Raw genomic sequence first — 21,405 nt, 5'->3', positions numbered from 1 at the left:
GTTTTCACAGATTGAATTGCTGCCACATGATGGTCTGATTAGATATTTGCATTAATGAGCAGGTGTACAGGTGTACCTAATAAAGTGGCCACTGAGTGTAGCATCACAATCATAGAGCCATAGAGAGATACAGCATAGAAACAGGCCTTTCTACCTACTGAGACTGCACCATTTATTCTAATCCTACATTGTCCCACATCCTCAGCATCTCCCACCAGATAATGTATTTTAAAACACGAGGGATAGAGAGTATGGGACAACTCTTTCTAAATACGCATTGAATGCACCTTGTTTTATTTATTTATTTTTATTGAAATACAGCACGGAGTAGGTCCTACTGGCCCTTTGAGTCGTGCCGCCCCACAGCCCCCTATTTAATTCTAGCCTAATCACAGGACAATTTATAATGACCAATTAACCCACTAACCGGTACGTCTTTGGACTGTAGGAGGAAACCAATGTACTCGGAGGAAACCCATGCGGTTACGGGGAGAATTTACAAATTCCTTACAGGCAGCAGCGGGAATTGAACCTGGGTTGCTGGTGTTGTAAGGCGTTGTGCTAATTGCTATGCTGTTGTTTGTACATTGAAAGCCCATATGAATTAGGACTCCAGGTGCAGCGAGCACATTCACGCCAAAAATATTTTAAATACTGCAGTTTCTTGGAATAAAAACAAATTTAGAAATTTCTAGCCAGTAGATCTGGCAACATACCAGGATTGAGAAACACTTCAGATCAAAGACCCTGTGTCAGAACTGCAATATTACATAGCAGTCTAGTTGATCAATATAACCTGAGGAAGCTCTAACTACTCAGCAGGTCGGGCATCTACCATTCGTGTGTGTTCCTTTTTCCAGCACCTGCAGAGCCCCTTGTGCTTATCTTTAGGTAATGTTTTTATAAAACAAAATCTTTGGCATAATGACAGTGTAGGGAGTCTTAAATAGTTTAAAAGAATGAGGAAGTTATGGATTAAGCGACCTCAGGGAAGCCTTCTTTATAGGAAAATAAAGTCACATTATCTTTCTCTCATAAACACGAGGAATTCTGCAGATGCTGGAAATTCAAGCAACACACATCACAGTTGCTGGTGAACGCAGCAGGCCAGGCAGCACCTCTAGAAAGAGGTACAGTCGACGTTTCGGGCTGAGACCCTTCGTCAGGACTCAGGGTCTCGGCCCGAAACAGATCGACTGTACCTCTTCCTAGAGATGCTGCCTGGCCTGCTGCATTCACCAGCAACGGTGATGTGTGTTATCTTTCTCTCATACTGGATTGGTTGAGCCTTGATTAGACAAATTGCCTTATTGTGGATTTCAAATTTCCCCATTTTGTCTGTACTTTGGCTGCAATAGTGAGGAATGTGAATTTGAGACCTGTAAAGAAAACTTTGCAAACGGACGTATGTTGCCAATGGGTAAATGAGATCAAAGCTCTCCTGCTTTTTCTTTTGTCCATTATGCCACTGGCGTTTGGGGCAGCAACGAATTTCTCCATCTCTGGCAGCATTCACAGCTTCCTTCATAGTGTCAGTAGCTTCCTCTTAGTTTACTGACAGTCGTGCAATTTCTGGGTGGAGACTCAAGAATACTGTCAAACACGGAGGTAGGATTTTTCATTGCTGTTTCTGTAGCAGTTTTGTTTCACTATTCAGCGTTGTTAGCCCTGAGCTGAACTTTCCTGCTGCCTGGAGTTCTAATAATTTTCAAAGTGAATGCCCCTGGATTTTGTAATTTTCATTGCTGCTCCGTTTAAGCTGTCGTCCTCAACCAGTTGTATAAAGCTATCAGCCACGAGAGATGGCCTGTAATACATGATATTGTTAAGAAAGATATTGTTAGCAAAGCCAGACAGTTCATGAAATGACTTTATCATAAAGCCTTTGACAAGATATATTAACATGATTATAAACAAAAAGCAGCCATAGTTCGATCACTAAAGTTGAGCCTAATGTTCTCCCAAGGGATTATTCCTGTGATGGAGGATACCTGTACGTGACTTTGTTTAACATAGGGAGGCTGATGTGGTCTTTGACAGATTGGCGTCAGGGTCTAGTAGCATGGCATGCCATTGTGATGTGTCATCATTGTAACCCAGATTAATTAAACACAACGTTGTTATGTTAGAAAGTTCTACCTGCAGAAGAATAAAAACAAGATTTACTGATTAAAAATAAAGAATTTGTTAAAAACGCCATAGGAGGGCGGGGCAGACTGGACACAGGACGGACAAGGAGAGAAACGCAGCAGCGATCAGAAGCTGAAGGCATGAACTGTTAAGAGTGGAATTAGTAGTGAGTATCTTTACGCTACTAACTTGAAAACCTCAGGGTGAAACCCCCGGAGGAGAGACAATAGTGATAAAAGATTTATTGAAGCTCCAGCTATAACACGCAGCAGCTTTAATGAGAAAATATCAGCAGGGACCAGCGTCTAAAATCCCTACCGTGTAGTCGGGAATCAGTTCTGAAAAATCATACCAAGGATTTGGTCAGGTTTTTGTAGAAGTTTGTGAATTGACTTTCCATGGATGATAAACTATTTCATAGAAACATAGAAGACCTACAGCACAATACAGGCCCTTCAGCCCACAAAGCTGTGCTTACCTTACAACTGCCTAGGCTTAACCAGAGCCTTCTATTTTTCGAAGCTCCATGTACCCATCAAAGTATCTCTTAAAAGACCCTGTCGTATCCGCCTCCACCACCGTTGCCAGCAGCCCATTCCACGCACTCACCACTCTCTGCGTAAAACACTTACCCCTAACATCCCCTCTGTACATACTTCCAAGCACCTTGTGTTAGCCATGTCTGCCCTGGGAATCCAGCTCTGGCCATCCACACAATCAATGCCTCTCATCATCTTACACACTTCAATCAGGTCACCCCTTATCCTCCGTTGCTTTAAGGAGAAAAGGCCAAGGTCACTCAACCTATTCTCGTAAGACGGGCTCTCTAATCAAGGCAACATCCTTGTAAACCTCCTCTGTACTCTCTCTATAGTATCCACATTCTTCCTGTAGTGAGGTGACCAGAACTGAACACAGCACTACAAGTGGGGTCTCACCAAGGTCTTATACAGCTGTAACACTTCCTCATGGTTCTTGAATCCAGTCCCATGGTTGATGAATGCCAACACACCATACGCCTTCTTAACAACACTGTCAACATTGCGCAGCAGCTTTGTGTCTCCTATGGACACGGACCCAAGGTCTCTCAGACCCTCCACACTGCCAAGAATCTTACCATTAATACTATATTCGGTCTTAAAATTTGACCTACCAAAACTACTTCACACTTATCTGGGTTGAACTCCATCTGCCATTTCTCAGCCCAGTTCTGCATCCTATCGATGTCCCATTGTAACCTCTGACAGCCCTCCACACTATCCACAACACCCTCAACCTTTGTGTCATCAGCAAATTTACAAACCCATCCCTCCACTTCCTCATCCAGGTCATTTATAAAAATCACGAAGAGAAGGGGTTCCAGAACAGATCCCTGAGGCACACCACTGGTCACCGACCTCCATGCAGAATATGACCTGTCTACAACCACTCTTTGCCTTCTGTGAGCACACCAGTTCTGGATCCACAAAGCAATGTCCCCTTGGATCCCATGCCTCCTTACTTTCTCAATAAGCCTTGCTAAAAGCCATATACACTACATCTACGGCTCTACTTTCATCAATGTATTTAGTCACATCCTCAAAAAAGTCAATCAAGCTCGTAAGGCACGACCTGCCCTTGACAAAGCCGTGCTGACGATTCCTAATCAAATTATGCCTTGCCAAGCGTTCATAAATCCTGCCTCTCAGGATCTTCTCCATCAACTTACCAACCACTGAAGTAAGACTCACTGGTCTATAATTTCCTGGGCTATCCCTACTCGCTTTCTTGAATAAGGGAACAACATCCGCAACCCTCCAATCCTCCAGAACCTCTCTCGTCCTCATTGATGATGCAAAGATCATTGCCAGAGGCTCAGCAATCTTCTCCCTCGCCTCCCACAGTAGCCTGGGGTACATCCTGTCCGGTCCCGGTGACTTATCCAACTTGCCTTGGATTTACAACAGCCTTTGTACACCGCTGTTCCTGTACCCGACCATCCTTTCCCTGTCTCATTGGAACGTACCTATGCAGAACCCCACACAAATATCCCCTGAAGATTTGCCACATTTCTTCCATACGTTTCCCCTGAGAATATCTGTTTCCAATTTATGCTTCCAAGTTCCTGCCTGATAGCCTCATATTTCCCCTTACTCCAATTAAACATTTCCCTAACTTGTCTGTTCCTATCCCTCTTCAATGCTATGGTAAAGGAGATAAAATTGTGATCAACGAACCAAGAAACAAGATGGCCAGCCACCCAGGCATGGGAACAGACTGTGTAATGACCCAGAGGATTTAATACGGTTGAATGCACAAGTTGTTTTCATTCGAAGAATCCAAACTTGTTTTCGGCAAGAACTGATTATTTTTGCGAAGACTTTGTTTAGTTACTGAATGAGATTTACTTTGTTTAAGAGTTGTGTTGTTGGATAATTGTCGTGAAAGGTGTTAAACTGTGTATATATAATTTTTGAATTTGAATTTAATCTTGTAGATATACTGCCTGGAACTGAAACTGAAGTTAACTATAACAAATTAAAGAGGCTAGGTGTGAGGAGGTTAGTTCACAACAGAGGGATGGGAACCAGTGCAGAGAAACAGAGGGGTGTAAAGTGAGCGTAGAAGCAAAAAGTACAAAGGGGAAAAGTAAAAGTGGCAGGCCGACAAATCCAGGGCAAGCATTAAAAAGGGCTAAGAGAGTTGTAAAAGAGCGCCTGAAGGCTTTATGTGTCAATGCAAGGAGCATTCGTAATAAGGTGAATGAATTGAAAGTGCAGATTGTTATTAATGATTATGATATAGTTGGGATCACAGAGACATGGCTCCAGGGTGACCAGGGATGGGAGCTCAACATTCAGGGATATTCAATATTCAGGAGGGATAGACATGAAGGAAGGGGAGGTGGGGTGGCGTTGCTGGTTAAAAAAGAGATTAACGCAATAGAAAGGAAGGACATAAGCCGGGAAGATGTGGAATCGATATGGGTAGAGCTGCGTAACACTAAGGGGCAGAAGACGCTGGTGGGAGTTGTGTACAGGCCACCTAACAGTAGTAGTGAGGTCGGAGATGGTATTAAACAGGAAATTAGAAATGTGTGCAATAAAGGAACAGCAGTTATAATGGGTGACTTCAATCTACATGTAGACTGGGTGAACCAAATTGGTAAAGGTGCTGAGGAAGAGGATTTCTTGGAATGTATGCGGGATGGTTTTTTGAACCAACATGTCGAGGAACCGACTAGAGAGCAGGCTATTCTGGACTGGGTTTTGAACAATGAGGAAGGGTTAATTAGCGATCTTGTCGTGAGAGGCCCCTTGGGTAAGAGTGACCATAATATGGTGGAATTCTTCATTAACATGGAGAGTGACGTAGTTAATTCAGAAACAAAGGTTCTGAACTTCAAGAGGGGTAACTTTGAAGGTATGAGTCGTGAATTAGCTAAGATAGACTGGCAAATGACACTTAAAGGATTGACGGTGGATATGCAATGGCAGGCATTTAAAGGTTGCATGGATGAACTACAACAATTGTTCATCCCAGTTTGGCAAAAGAATAAATCAAGGAAGGTAGTGCACCCGTGGCTGACAAGAGAAATTAGGGATAGTATCAATTCCAAAGAAGTAGCATACAAATTAGCCAGAAAAAGTGGCTCACCTGAGGACTGGGAGAAATTCAGAGTTCAGCAGAGGAGGACAAAGGGCTTAATTAGGAAGGGGAAAAAAGATTATGAGAGAAAACTGGCAGAGAACATAAAAACGGACTGTAAAAGCTTTTATAGATATGTAAAAAGGAAAAGACTGATAAAGACAAATGTAGGTCCCCTGCAAACAGAAACAGGTGAATTGATTATGGGGAGCAAGGACATGGCAGACCAATTGAATAATTACTTTGGTTCTGTCTTCACTAAGGAGGACATAAATAATCTTCCAGAAATAGTAAGGGACAGAGGGTCCAGTGAGATGGAGGAACTGAGCGAAATACATGTTAGTAGGGAAGTGGTGTTAGGTAAATTGAAGGGATTGAAGGCAGATAAATCCCCAGGGCCAGATGGTCTGCATCCCAGAGTGCTTAAGGAAGTAGCCCAAGAAATAGTGGATGCATTAGTGATAATTTTTCAAAACTCGTTAGATTCTGGACTAGTTCCTGAGGATTGGAGGGTGGCTAATGTAACCCCACTTTTTAAAAAAGGAGGGAGAGAGAAACCGGGGAATTATAGACCGGTTAGCCTAACGTCGGTGGTGGGGAAACTGCTGGAGTCAGTTATCAAGGATGTGATAACAGCACATTTGGAAAGCGGTGAAATGATCGGACAAAGTCAGCATGGATTTGTGAAAGGAAAATCATGTCTGACGAATCTCATAGAATTTTTTGAGGATGTAACTAGTAGAGTGGATAGGGGAGAACCAGTGGATGTGGTATATTTGGATTTTCAAAAGGCTTTTGACAAGGTCCCACACAGGAGATTAGTGTGCAAACTTAAAGCGCACGGTATTGGGGGTAAGGTATTGGTGTGGGTGGAGAATTGGTTAGCAGACAGGAAGCAAAGAGTGGGAATAAACGGGACCTTTTCAGAATGGCAGGCGGTGACTAGTGGGGTACCGCAAGGCTCAGTGCTGGGACCCCAGTTGTTTACAATATATATTAATGACTTGGATGAGGGAATTAAATGCAGCATCTCCAAGTTTGTGGATGACACGAAGCTGGGTGGCAGTGTTAGCAGTGAGGAGGATGCTAAGAGGATGCAGGGTGACTTGGATAGGTTGGGTGAGTGGGCAAACTCATGGCAGATGCAATTTAATGTGGATAAATGTGAAGTTATCCACTTTGGTGGCAAAAATAGGAAAACAGATTATTATCTGAATGGTAGCCGATTAGGAAAAGGGGAGGTGCAACGAGACCTGGGTGTCATTATACACCAGTCATTGAAAGTGGGCATGCAGGTACAGCAGGCGGTGAAAAAGGCGAACGGTATGCTGGCATTTATAGCGAGAGGATTCGAGTACAGGAGCAGGGAGGTACTACTGCAGTTGTACAAGGCCTTGGTGAGACCACACCTGGAGTATTGTGTGCAGTTTTGGTCCCCTAATCTGAGGAAAGACATCTTTGCCATAGAGGGAGTACAAAGAAGGTTCACCAGATTGATTCCTGGGATGGCAGGTCTTTCATATGAAGAAAGGCTGGATGAACTGGGCTTGTACTCGTTGGAATTTAGAAGATTGAGGGGGGATCTGATTGAAACGTATAAGATCCTAAAGGGATTGGACAGTCTAGATGCGGGAAGATTGTTCCCGATGTTGGGGAGGTCCAGAACGAGGGGTCACAGTTTGAGGATAGAGGGGAAGCCTTTTAGGACCGAGATTAGGAAAAACTTCTTCACACAGAGAGTGGTGAATCTGTGGAATTCTCTGCCACAGCAAACTGTTGAGGCCAGTTCATTAGCTATGTTTAAAAGGAAGTTAGATATGGCCCTTGTGGCTACAGGGGTCAGGGGGTATGGAGGGAAGGCTGGGTTCTGAGTTGGATGATCAGCCATGATCATAATAAATGGCGGTGCAGGCTCGAAGGGCCGAATGGCCTACTCCTGCACCTATTTTCTATGTTTTCTATGTTTCTATAATAGCAACACACACAAAAAATGCTGGTTAATGCAGCAGACCCAGGTCTCGACCCGAAACGTTGACTGTACCTCTTCCTATAGATGCTGCCTGGCCTGCTGCATTCACCAGCATTTTTTGTGTGTGTTGCTTGAAATTCCAGCATCTGCAGATTTCCCCGTGTTTGTGTTTTAGAATTATCTATGATACTTGAGAATAGGAATTATATTTGGTTCCTAACTAACTAGGGCTAAGAGAAAAGAAAAGTTTAGTCTGTTAATTTTTAAGTAGCAAATAACACTAGATCTAATTAGTTAGAGAAATGAGAGTAATAAACGAATCTCACTGATTCTATTTAAAAAGGAATTTGTTTTGGTTTGATATCTAAAATTTGGAACCTAAACAGAATGTTGGATTTTGAATTGTTCTTGCTCATGTAAATATTTTGTACATATTGTTCTTTCCTTATAAAAAAACCTTATCACCAGAAGTGTGTGGTTTCTATTCACTGCCTCCTTCCGATACCTAGATTCTTCTGATGGCCTACTAGCACCCAATATAAATTTGATTTTCTCAAAAGAGTGCGAAAACTAGTCACACACGATAAGACTGGTGCTACATAGGTGTTGCATTATCTTCTGCCAGCTCCACAGATGAAGTCTTGGTTAGTCTGGAACTTTCCCCTTGGCCTTACTACCATGGGTGACCTGACCAGGAGCTAAAGTCTCGATGGCATTGCTCTTGGGATCTCAGGAACTTGCATGCCTCTCCACCGTGATAAGGTGCTGTCTCTGAGAAGCAACACACAATGGGTGGCAAGAGGGTGACTGGAGATGTCTAATACGGCAGATTTTTGTTTTATTTTTGGGACCATTAATATTCTTTGGTTTGCCATGTGTCTATCTAATTTGATTTCTAATTCTGCCAGAGGAAGTGATTGAGATGGGTACAATTACAATATCTAAAAGACATTTAGAAAGTTACATAAGTAGATAAGTATAACCCCTTTGTTTAAGACCATGCTTAATTTTATTAATGCAGTTATCCTATTGGGTCTTTTATTTTCTGCAGATGTGTTTCTTTGATTACGATACCCAATCGAGCACTTCATTTTTGAAGTTTAAAATAAAAATACAGTTGACTGATTAGTTAGGGTTGTTGCATTAGCCAATAGGATTAGTCTTGGGAACATTCTAGAAAGTGTCGTAAAAGGAGATCAGGAGACATTTTCTTGAGAGCGCGGGATTGAAGAAGGAGAATGGAAATGGATAATGAACGTTGGAAGAGAACATGGTGAAACGCTCACGGAACCCATTTGGAAGGGCAGATACTGATGTTGGGGAATCCCTATGCAGACAATGGTCTCATGGAGAAAGTGCAGGTATCTTTTAGTTAGCTAGTTACCACATGACATTAAAGAAAATTTGATGTTTTCCCCTTGGATGTCGCATGAATATTTGTTTCCTGGGACAGGTTCTTTAGTGCAAGGCAGTTTCATGAAGTGAAGTAAACTGGATTGATTATGCTACAATGATCTCCAACAATTACATGAAAAATATAGACTATTATCTATATATATATATATATGATGCTTTTTTTCCTTTATTTTGTATAATATAGTTTAAGAACTTTTGACAATACATTTTAGATCTAAGTTTATACTGGTGTGAGTTAAATTATTGTTTCCTGGCAAATGGTAAATTTGCATTGGTGTGTCAGAGTAACTGCCTTTGTTTCTCTTGGAAGGAACATTCAAACTTTTATGTTTGTGTATATCCAGGTCATGTTAACCCTAGACGAGTTTATTTAATGGGAATGACCTCTTTCATTGTTATTCCCATGCATTGTAGAGTTACGTTGCTGTTAGTTTGTGTTCACAGTAATAGCATTGGGGATATGCATCCAGTACCTTGAGAGGTTTGTATAAGTAGTCCAAGTATAGAGAAGGCCAGGAATCACTGGCTCTCTTGGACCATGAGTTTATTCTAAGTTAGATACTTTGGTCTAGGACCATAAGAAATAGCAGCAAAATTAGGCAAAATTGATGGAGAATGGACGTGAAAGCACAGAGGAACATCTGGAGAAATTTCTGAAATGCCCGTTCACTGCTGTCGTTACTGTGTGGTCGTAAATCTTTCGGAGGGAAGGCCTCAAAATCCCTGGCTTTGCCTGCTTTTGGCGACCAAGAAGGAGGTCGAATCATTCGGACAGAGATGGCGCTCAGTACTCGGTGTCGGAGAGCTGATCAGAGTTGGAAGTTTTCAGATGACTCAGAGTCGGATTGTGGTCGGCATGGCAGGGAGAGTTTTTCTTCCTTCTCCCGTCTGCGTGAGATGTGGGACACTTGAGAAACTTTGAACTTCACTGTGCTCATGGACTTCTTTATCAAGTTATGGTATTGTTACACTGTTTGTAACTATATGTTATAATTATGTGGTTTTGTCAGTTTTTTCAGTCTTGGTTTGTCCTGTGTTTTGTGATATCACACCGGAGGAAATATTGTATCATTTCTTAATGCATGCATTACTAAATGACAATAAAAGAGGACTGCGTGTCTTCATAATCATCATCATCATCATTCAGCCCATTGAGTCTTCTCCAGCATTCCATCAAGGCTGATGTATTCCTCAACTCCATTCTCCTGCCTTCTCCCTGTAACCTTTGACAATTTTACTAATCAAGAACCTATCGAACTTTGCTTCAAATATACTCAATGAATTCGACAGTGGATGTGGAGATGTTTGTTTCCTGGGACAGGTTCTTTAATGCAAGGCAGTTTCATGTTGTGAGTAAATGAAGTGAAGTAAACTGGATTGGTTACGCTACAATGAGCTCCAACAATTACATGAAAAAATACAGACTATTATTTATATATATACGATACCCATCATCTGGCTGAAGAAATTCCTCCTAATCTCTATTCTAACGTGATGTCCTTGTATTCTGAAACTATGCCCTTTGGGTCTAGACCCTTCCACTATAAGGAAATACCTTCCCCACATCCACTCTGTCTAGCCTTTCAATATTTGATGGGTTTCAAACACCTACAAACTACAAACACACACAAAAATGCTGGAGGAACTCCGCAGCATCCATGGAAAAGAGTATGAATGACGTTTTTGGCTAAGACCCTTCATCAGCACTGGAGAAAAAAGGATGAGGAGTCAGATTCAGAATATGGGGAGAGAGGAGGAAGAAACACAAGGTGAAATGGGGGGGGGGGTTTGCAGAAGGGTGAGTTAAAGAGCTGGGAAGTTAATTGGTGAAAGAAAAGCTGCTGGAAGTGTGATGGAGCCAGGAGTATTCACAGAGCATAGAATAGAACATTTTAATCTATTCCAAGATCAATCTAATGCTCCCTCCTACATAGCCCTCCATTTTTCTTGCATCAATTTTCTAAGGGTCTCTTAAATGTTTCTAATGTATCTACCTCTATCACCACCTCCAGAGTGCATTCTGCCCAGCCAGCACTCTCTATGTAAAACCCTACCTCTGATATCACCCCCATACTTTTCTTCCAATCACCTTGAAATTATACTCCCCCCCCCCCCATATTAGCCATTTCTGTCCTGGGAAAAAGTCTCTGGCTGTCTACGAGATCTATGCCTCTTATCAATTTGTCACCTCTCTATTAAGTTACCTCTCATCCTCCTCACTCCAAAGAGAATAGCCCTAGATTGCTCAACCTATATTCATAAGACATGCCCTCTCGTAGCATCCTGGTAAATCTCTGCACCTTCTCTAAAGACTCCACATCCTTCCTATAATGAGGTGACCAGAGTGAGCACAATATTCTAAGTGTGGTCATCTTGCAGATCTTAAACTTGATTCCCCAACTAATAAAGGCTAGCACACCATATGCCTTCTTAACCGCCCCATCTATTTGTGCAGCAACTTTGAAGGATCTATGAACATACAGCCCAAGATCCCTTGGTTCCTCCACTCTGCTAAGAATCCTGCCGCTAATCCTGTATTTTGACTTCAAGTTCGAAGTTCCAGAATGAATCACTTCACACTTAGGGCAGTACAGCGATTAGCGCAATCATTTTATAGCACTAGCTGTAAGATTGGGGTTTAATTCCCTCTGCTGTCCGTCAGGAGCTGCGATGTTCTCCCCATGACTACTCAGATTTCCTCTGGATGTTGAGACCGAGACGGATATATTTTGGGACACTGATTGAATCAAGAGATAAGCGACATGGGAGCAGGTTTGATCATATCGAATAATGCAGCAAGCTTGAAGGACTTTACAGTCATCTCTAGCCCCTATTTCTCATGTTCTCATGGGAATCAGAAGAACAACAGGTATACACTTACTCCAGTACTCCGGAGACATCCATCAAACGCTTGACCGCATCCTTAAATTGAAAAAATGTTCCAAGGTTTTCCTTGTGGTTTACAGTGTCCAGAATATGCGTATTGACAAAACCTGGGCACAGGGCATTGACACGAATTCCATAATTTCCAAGTGTAGAAGCTTCCTGGAGGAAAGAAAAGTTGGTTATTAGGTCCATGGTCCTTCCCTTTCCCAGTGGCTCTTCGATGTAGTTTGATCAGAGGGAGCAGTTTCATCTGAATTATAGAGAACCTCTTGTATTTATTTTAATTGTTTGTTTACTCAGTCTTAATAAACTTTAGCAAGGGTTGGATTCTGCTGCTCTGTAAGCCTTAACTAATTTTATCCCATCCTAAGCATAAACGATTCTGCATGAATCCTGCTGAAGGGTTTCGGCCCCAAATGTCAATACTTTATTCCTCTTCATAGATGCTGCCTGACCTGCTGAGTTCCTCCAGAATTTTGTGTGTTCCTTTGTCCCACCCCGATGGGCTCAGACCGAAGTCAGGGTGTAGGATAATAGCCAATTATGAACGGGATGTCAGTGAGTTTGCACGTTGACTACTCCAGCAACAGCATCTGGGAAAGTCAGGGCATAACTCCTGGTGTGGGCCTACAAGCTTCTGGCTCAGGGGTCAGAATCTGAATCAGATTTATTGTCACTGACATATGTCACGAAATTTATTGTTTTGTGGGATAGATCTTCCAAGGTGCTGATACCCAGCAAGCAACATGTTATATCTTAGCTAGTGTCAGACATATCTTCTGAGTGTGCTCGTATTTTTGATCTTGAATGGCATAAATTTAATCATTGATCCTTGCTGATATTTCTTCACATTAAGAATTTCTTCCTGAATTCTCTATTCAAATTATTTAAATTTGCCCTTTGAATATTTTTTTCAAACCTAATTCATTTATCTGCCTTTGATGTGTAGTCTAACCACATTTACCCCCCACCTTGCATCTACCACATGGAATTATTATGGGAGTGAGGAAGCATGCAAAACAGTCCTGATGGATTTCAGGAAAAACTAGAGAACTCTGAGGAAACAAATTCAGAAATTGGAGATGCAAATGGCTCAAGAAGTCCTTGTGCAGGATTCTCTAAAGGTTGAGTTGGTAGTAAGAAAGCCGAATGCAGTGTGCCATTTATTTTGAGAGGATTAGATATAAAAGTAAGAATGTAATGCTGAGGCTTTATAAGGCATTGGACAGACCACATTTGGAGTACTTTGAGCAGTTTTGGCCCCCGTATCTAAGAAATGATGTGCTGGCATTTGAGAGGGTTCCAGGGGAGGTTCATGAGAATGATCCTGGGAATGAAAATGTTAATGTCTGAGGAACACTTAATAGCTCTGGGCATGTACTTGCTGGAGATTAGAAAAAATGAGGGAGGATTTCAGTGAAACCTACTGAATAGTGAAAGGTCTGGACTGAGCAGACGTGGAGGGAATATTTCCAATAGTGGGAGAGTCTAGGACTAGAGAGCACAAACTCAGAATAGGACGTCCCTTCTTTCTTTAGCTAGAGGATGCTGAATTCAGTATGTGGAATTCATTGCCACAGATGGCTGTGGAGGCCATGTCTTTGGGTGTATTTAAAATGGAGGTTGATAGGTTCTTGATGAGTTAGGGCATTAATAGTTTCAGGGAAAAGGTAGAAGAATGGGGTTGAAAGGGAAAGAAAATCAGCCATAGTTGAATGGCAGGCAGACCAAATGGGTCAATTATTCTAATTCTACTCTTATGTGTTAAGGTCTATGGAACCAGAATAAGCCCTGCTATGAAGAGGTAGTCTGAATGACACCATCCGATTGATGGTTCTCTATATTCATTACTTCTGTAATACAAGTAGCTCTAGCACCTATTTAGGAAACCACGGCCAACCTGGTCGTTTGGGGCAATCGCCATCATAGCTGACAATACTCACGGCGAGGGATCTCGTGAAGCCTAGCACCCCGTGCTTTGAGGCTGTGTACACCGGAGTGTGGGCAGCTGGTAGGAAACCTGAATGTCAGAGGAAATACACAATAAGGTTTCTCAAAAATGTAAGGTTATGGATTGAATGTGCACAGACATTTGCTGAACTGATCCTTGTAGCTAATGGGCATACTGTGGGGAATGGCACGAAGCAACCCACAAGGAGCAGAGAGTAGACACTTCATTGCTCAAGTACAATGTGCACATTGTTCCCCAACACTACTGTCTGCATTGACTGCATTCCTTGGGTAGTCTTTCACATACATATGTCAGTCGTTCTTGAATATTTTCAATAGATATCAAGATAAACAAAATATTTATTTTTCTGAGTGGCAGGAAAAATATTTTCATATTGTTATCTACACCAACACCAAGATGGTCATCTCCAGAATGACAAACATCCCACAACGTGTGATCAAGATCGGAAATACAAACATCAAACCAGTCAACACATTCAGATATCTTGGCAGCCTAATAATAAGCGATGGCAGGAGTGACACAGATATCAAATACAGAATAGCAATGGCGAAAGAAGCCTTCCAAAAATTGAAGACCATATTAACAGACAGAAAGATGAGCATGTACACTAAAAACAGAATACTGCAGTGCTACATTTATTCTATCCTGACTTATGGAAGTGAATGCAATGGAAAAGAGACTAGAAGCAGCTGAACTATGGTTCTACAGGAGAATGTTAAAAATATCATGGACTACACACACATCGAATGAAGAAGTTCTCAGAAGAGCCCAAGCAGTTTGATCACTCATACCAACAATAAGAGATAGACAACTCAGGTTCCTAGGACACATCATGCAGAAAGATGAACTAGAAAAACTCATACTCTCTGGAAAGATCGAGGGGAGCAAACCTAGAAGAAGACCTCAGCTTATGTACATCAAAAGCCTAGCCAGGTGGCTACACATCGAGGAAATGGAAGTCATCCAAAAAACAAGGGATAGATCTATATGGAAAACCATGGTCACCAACATCCACATCGGATATGGTACCTAGATGGACAGATTGTTATCTACAGGGTGAGTTCACTTGCCTGCCAACTTTTCACAGGCCGGTTGAATAAACAATGGTCTTTCAACACAAAGCACATGGGAAAATTCTACCTCATTATAGGACATGACACGAGCTCCAAGAGTTACCTCTGGGAACTGTGGTCTTCCTATGTGGCTGTGGCACACAACTCAGCTAATTAAAAGTAAAATAACGTGCAGCGATAAATATTTCAGAAGATTAAAATAGATTAGCTTTATTTGTCACATGTACATTAAAATATTGAAACATACTGTGAAATGTGTCATTTCTGTCAAATCAAATCCGTGAGATTTGTGCTAGGCACCCTGCAAATGTCGCTAGCATTTATGTGGTTGGTTTTGTCTTTAAGAAAATAATGGCATGAAAACTTTGCCACAGCTGTCATACTGTACTGTGCAAAAGTCTTAGGCACCCTAGCTATATATAGGGTCCTGACGAAGGGTCTCGGCCTGAAATGTCGACTGCGCCTCTTCCTATAGATACTGCTTGGCCTGCTGCGTTCACCAGCAACTTTGATGTATGTTGCTTGAATTTCCAGCATCTGCAGAATTCCTGTTGTTTTCTAGCTATATACATGTACTTCAGACTTTCTTCTTTCTTTTCTGTACATTTGATTCTGTCTCTAGTTTCACTCAGAGTTGTGTATTTGCTCCCACACTGGTTTTCTGCATGTCACACCCGGACTTCCTGTAGGATTGTGGATCATCAGTCTGGAATGCCACTGACCTAGCCCTCAGTAGATTGCAAAACTTCTGGTTCTTCCAGGCCTTCTGGTTTGGGAAAACTCCATACATTCTCACTCATCCATAAGGTTCTTGACGAAGTCAGTGACGGCTGTGACATATTCATACAGATCGTAAGATGAATCCCAGCCTAGATCCTTTAAATCAAATTAATTTTTCAATGAGGTGACCAGGTGGGCAGGTATCCTAGATGTCTCACCTTCGGTTTGATTGGGCACAGCAGTGATTTAAAGAAGTGCCTTTCTCACTTGCAACAGAATTGGAGAGTTCTGATGAAAGGTTAGTATTAACTCTGTTTCTCTCACTACAGATGCTGTCTGGCCTGCAAAGTATTTACGGCATTCTCTTTTATTTCAGATGTTCAATAATTTTAGTGTTTTGTATCTGAAAGTTTCACAGAGATTTTGCTTTCTCCTTTGCTTGGTCTGTTTCATTTCTTTCAGTGGCAGACTTTCGTCACCCTCTCTTCACCGGCACCAGCTTCTTTTGCAGTGTTCCATCTTTCTTGGTCTTAAAGCCAAAGTCAAAGTAAATTTATTATCAAAGCATTTATATGTCACCATATACTACCCTGAGATTCATTTTCCTGCAGGCAATGACAGAAAAATAAAGAATTACAATAGAATTCATGAAAAACTGTAAGTAAACTAGAACTAGAGAAACCATTCAAGGAGACTATCACTGTATGACCTAATGAGGCAATCTCTATGCTCCAGGACTTTTCTGAAAAGACTAACTGGTAGATGTTCAAGGGGCTGCCACTAATGGAACAGATGCAATCCTGATGATTATTCCTCATTTGTCATTAGCTGCATCAGTACGTGTGTAGATGATGTTGGTACCTAAAGAACGGTCGTCTCAGAGCCCAACCAGAAGCCATAGGACCATAAGACATAGGAGCAGAATTAGGCCATTTGGCCCATTGAGTCTGCTTTGCCATTCAATCATGGCTGATCCTTTCTTCCCCTGCTCAACCCCATTTCACGTCCTACTGCCCGTAACCTTTGATGTTGTGTCCAATCAGGAACCTATCAATCTCTGCCTTAAATACACCCAGTGATCTGGCTTCCACTGCTGTCTGTGGAAACAAATTCTACAAATTCACCAACCTCTAGTGAAAGAAAATTCTCTGCATCTCTGTTTTAAATGGATGCTCCTCTATCCTGAGGCTGTGCCCTCTTGTCCTAGACTGCCCTACCATGGGAAACATCCTTTCCACATCTACTCTGTCTAGGACTTTCAACATTCAAAAGGTTTCAATGAGATCCCCCCACTCCCCAACCCTTCTGAATTCCAGCAAGTACAGACTCAGAGCTATCAAACATTCCTTGTATGATGACCCTTTCATTCCCGGAATCATCCTTGTGAACCTCCTCCAGACCCTCTCCAATGCCAGCATATCTTTTCTAAGATGAGGAGCCCAAAACTGTTCACAATACTCAAGGTGAGGCCTCATCAGTGCCAGATAGAGCCTCAGCATCACATCCTTGCTCTTGTGTTCTAGACTTCTTAAAATGAATGCTAACATGGCATTTGCCTTCCTCACCACCGACTCAACCTGCAAGTTAAGTTTAAGGACTTCTGCACAAGGACTCCCAGGTCCCTTTGCATCGCAGATTTTTGGATTTTCCCCCCATTTAGAAAATAGTCTGTGCATTTATTTCTACTACCAAAGCACATGACCACGTATATCGTATTTCATTTGCCATTTTCTTGCCCATTCTCCTAATCTGTCTGAACGCAGAAGTGTGTTCCCTATTAAAAGCCCGGGACACTGCCTTCAAGTCTGGTGACAGAACAGCTCTCAGAGCAGCCAGGAGAGACCTCATCTTCGGCATCAAGAGAGCAAAGGCTGCCTACGCACAAAAAATTCAGGAACACTTGTTTGATAACGATCCCCAGCATATGAGGCTCACTATTAAGGGTATTACTGACTATGCAAGGAAAAAGAGCGTCAACTTTACCAGCAAGGCTGCCCTCCCTGATGCTCTAAACAGCTACTATACATGCTTCTAGTCATGTACCAAAATGCCGGCCACGAAAGCAACTTCCTTCCCAGGTGAGCAGCCACTACCGTAACAGCAGTAGACATAAGAAGGATTCTGTGAAGTCAAATCCTGTAAGGCAGCTGAGCCAGAAAATATCCTAGGCCAAGTACTCAGAGTGTGCACACCAGCTCACTGACCACATCCAGGCAGCTGTCCCCACATGCTTCAAATCAGCCACCATCATCCCTGTATGAAAGAGCTCTCCACCTTCAGGGCTAAGTGAACTACTGCCCAATGGCACTGATGCCAATCATCATGAAGTGCTGGTAATGGCACATTATCACAGACTCCATTCTTGCCATTTTGGACACTGACCAATATGCTTATCGACAGAACCGCTCTGTGACAGATGTCACAGCATCTGTCACGCACCTGGCCCTGATACACCTAGAAAACGAGGACACCTGTCAGAATGCCATTTCTGGATTTCAGTTTTGCTTTCAACTCTATTGTCCCACAGATGCTGGCACGACAGTGGTGGGGCTTATCACCAATGAAGAGGTGGCCTACAGGGAGGAGCTGGGAGAGCTCAAGGCCTGGTGCAAGGAAATAGCCTCTTTTTAATGTCAACAAGATGGTTATCAACTTAAGGAGAACTCGCACCACTGATACCCCATTTTACATCGATGGCACAGCAGTGGAAACTGTGATCAGTTTCAGACTCCTGGGAGTGCACATCACACACAACCGCTCATGGTCCCAGAACACATCCTACAAAGTCAGGAAAGCTCATCAATGTCTCTACTTTCTGAGGAGGCTGAAGAGAGCTGGACTTTGCACATCCATGCTCACCTCATTCTACAGATGCGCAGAAGAGAAAAACCGGACAAGCTGCATCACAGCTTAACATGGAAACTGTACAGTGGCAGATAGGAAGGCTCTACAGCGGGTAGTCAAAACTGCTCAATACATCACTGGCATCCCAGCCCATTCACCGTCAAGGACATATAAGATATAGGAGTCGAATTAGGCCATCGAGTCTGTTCCACCGTTTAATCATAGCTGATCCCTTTTTCTCCTCTTCAGCCCCAGTCACCAACAAATTCCCCTCCAAATCTAGGTCCTTCTGCAGCCTACTTGTATCTTCAGCACTACGTGACCTTCCACCAGTCTTAATATCATCTGCAAACATGACAATTCAAACCCTCCCCTCTATCCCATCATCTAAGTCATTTATATACAGCATAAAAAGAAGTGGTCCCAACACCAACCCCTGTGGAACACCACTAATCACTTGTAGTCAATCAGAAAAGGATCCTTTTATTCCTACTCACTGCCTCCTACCAATCAACCAATGCTGTAACTAACCACGACAATAACTTTTCTGTAATCCCATGGGCTCTTAACTTGGTAAGCAGCCTCATGTGTAGCACCTTGTCAAAGGCCTTCTGAATGTCCAAATATACAATTTCCACTGCATCTCCTTTATCTGTCCCACTCGTAATCTCATCAAAAAATTCCAACAGGTTCATCAGGTAAGATTTTCCCTTAAGGAAACCATGCTGACTTTGTCCTATCTTGTCCTGTGTCACCAAGTACTGTATAACCTCATCCTTGACAATTGACCCCAACTCATCCAAACCACTGAGGTCAGGCTATCTGGTCTATAATTTCCTTTCTGCTGCTTTCTCCTTTCTTGAAGAGTGGAGTAATATTTGCAATTTTCCAGTCCCTGACACCATACCAGAGTCCAATGATTTTTGAAATATCTTTACTAATGCCTCTACAATCTCTACCAGTACCTCTTTCAGAACCCTAGAGTGCAGTTCATCTGGTCTGGGTGACTTATGTACCTTTAGGTCTTTCAGCTTTTTGAGCACCTTCTCCTTTGTAATAATAACTGCACTCATTTCTCTTTCCTCACACCCTTCTACACCTGGCGCACTGCTAGTGTCTTCCACAGTGAAGACGGATGAAAATCAAAAACAAGAGAAAATCTGCAGATGCTGGAAATCCAAAGCAATACACACAAAATGCTGGAGGAACTCAGCAGGCCAGGCAGTATCTATGGAAAAGAGTACAGCTGATGTCTCGGCCTGAAGTGTTAATTGTACTCTTTTCCACAGATGCTGTTTGGCCTGCCGAGTTCCTCCAGTATTTTGTGACTGATGCTAAAAACTTATTTAGTTCACCTGCCACCTCCTTGTCCCCTGTTATTATTTCTCCGGCCTCATTTTCTAGTGGTTCTATTTCCAATCTCATCTCTCTTTTATTTTTTGCATACTTGAAGAAGCTTTTGCTATCCACTTGGTGATATTTTTCGCGAGATTGATTTCATATTTCCTCTTTTTCTTCCTAATAATTCTTTTAGTTGTTCTCCATATGTTTTTAAAGCTTCCCAATCCTCTGTCTTACCACTAATTTTTGCATTGTTGTATGTCCTCTTTTTTGCTTTTACATTAGCTTTGACTTTCCTTGTCAGAGATGGTTGTAATATTTTGCCATCTAAGTATTTCTTTGTTTTTGGAATACATCCATCCTGCATCTTCCTCATTTTTCCCAGAAGATCATATCATTGCTGCTATGCCATAATCTCCTTTCAAGTTACTTTGGCCAACTCTTCTCTCATAGCACTGTAATTTCCTTTACTCCAGTGAAATACTGCTACATCAGAATTTACTTCCTCCCTTTCAAATTTAAAGTCGAACTCAATAATATTGTGATCACTACCTCCATATATACAGAAAGGTGCCAGAAAATGGCCAGTAACTTCAGGAAGGATCCCACCCACCCTGTTCATGGACAGTTTGTTCCACTCCCATAAGGGAAGAGACTATATAGCATTCACGCCAGGACCACCAGACTCAAAAACAACCACAAGTGGTTCTGCAGATGCTGTAAATTCAAATTAACACACCCAAGATGTGAGAGGAACACAGTAGGTCAGGTAGCATCTATGGAAATGAATAAACAGTTGACGTTTCAGGCCAAGACCCTTCTTCAGGACCGGAAAGGAAGGCAGAAATGACAGAATAAAAAAGTAGGGGAAGGGGAAGGAGGATAGCTACAAGTTGATAGGTGAAGTCAGGTAGGTAGGAACTCAAAACAGTTACTCTCCCCAAGCAGTCAGGCTGATCAACACTTCCACCAAATAACATCACCACTACTTTATTATTTCTTGTCATTTTACGTGCAGCCTGGTGTCACTTTATGGACATACTATCAATCTATGTATATAACCTATCTTATATATTTATATTTATTGTGTTCTTTATCTTTTGTGTTGCATTGGTTCTGGAGTAACAATTATTTTGTCCTCCTTTACACTTGTGTATAGGAAATGACATTAAACAATCTTGAACACGAGGAATCTCCTCCTCCCCCTCCCACTTTCAAATCTCTGACTAGCCCTTCCTTCAGTTAGTCCTGATGAAGGGTCTCGGCCCGAAACGTTGACTGTACCTCTTCCTAGAGATGCTGCCTGGCCTGCTGTGTTACCCGACGCAGACTGGGAGACCGCTTTGTTGAACACCTATGCTCTGTCTGCCAGAGAAAGCAGGATCTCCCAGTGGCCACACATTTTAATTCCACATCCCATTCCCATT

The 21,405-nt window shown here is 42.3% G+C and overlaps 1 protein-coding gene across 2 annotated transcripts in view; it reads right to left on the bottom strand.

Moving 5' to 3' along the window:
* Positions 1 to 1,200: 1,200 nt before the first annotated feature.
* Positions 1,201 to 21,405, bottom strand: part of LOC134346361 (15-hydroxyprostaglandin dehydrogenase [NAD(+)]-like) — an 81,047-nt gene continuing 60,842 nt past the window's right edge. For both annotated transcript variants that reach the window (XM_063047707.1, XM_063047709.1), the window contains 3 exons: positions 13,972 to 14,048; positions 12,024 to 12,187; positions 1,201 to 1,807 (listed from right to left, as the gene is read on the bottom strand). In XM_063047707.1, the coding sequence (XP_062903777.1) occupies positions 1,699 to 1,807; positions 12,024 to 12,187; positions 13,972 to 14,048 (350 nt within the window). In that variant the 3' untranslated portion in view covers positions 1,201 to 1,698. The remainder of the gene's footprint in view (positions 1,808 to 12,023; positions 12,188 to 13,971; positions 14,049 to 21,405) is intronic.

This window comes from Mobula hypostoma, chromosome 5 (genome assembly GCF_963921235.1).
Source record: "Mobula hypostoma chromosome 5, sMobHyp1.1, whole genome shotgun sequence".
Taxonomy (NCBI): Eukaryota; Metazoa; Chordata; class Chondrichthyes; order Myliobatiformes; family Myliobatidae; genus Mobula; species Mobula hypostoma.
The sequence above is the reverse complement of the archived record's forward strand: the minus strand, read 5'-3'. Positions and strand labels throughout refer to the sequence as shown.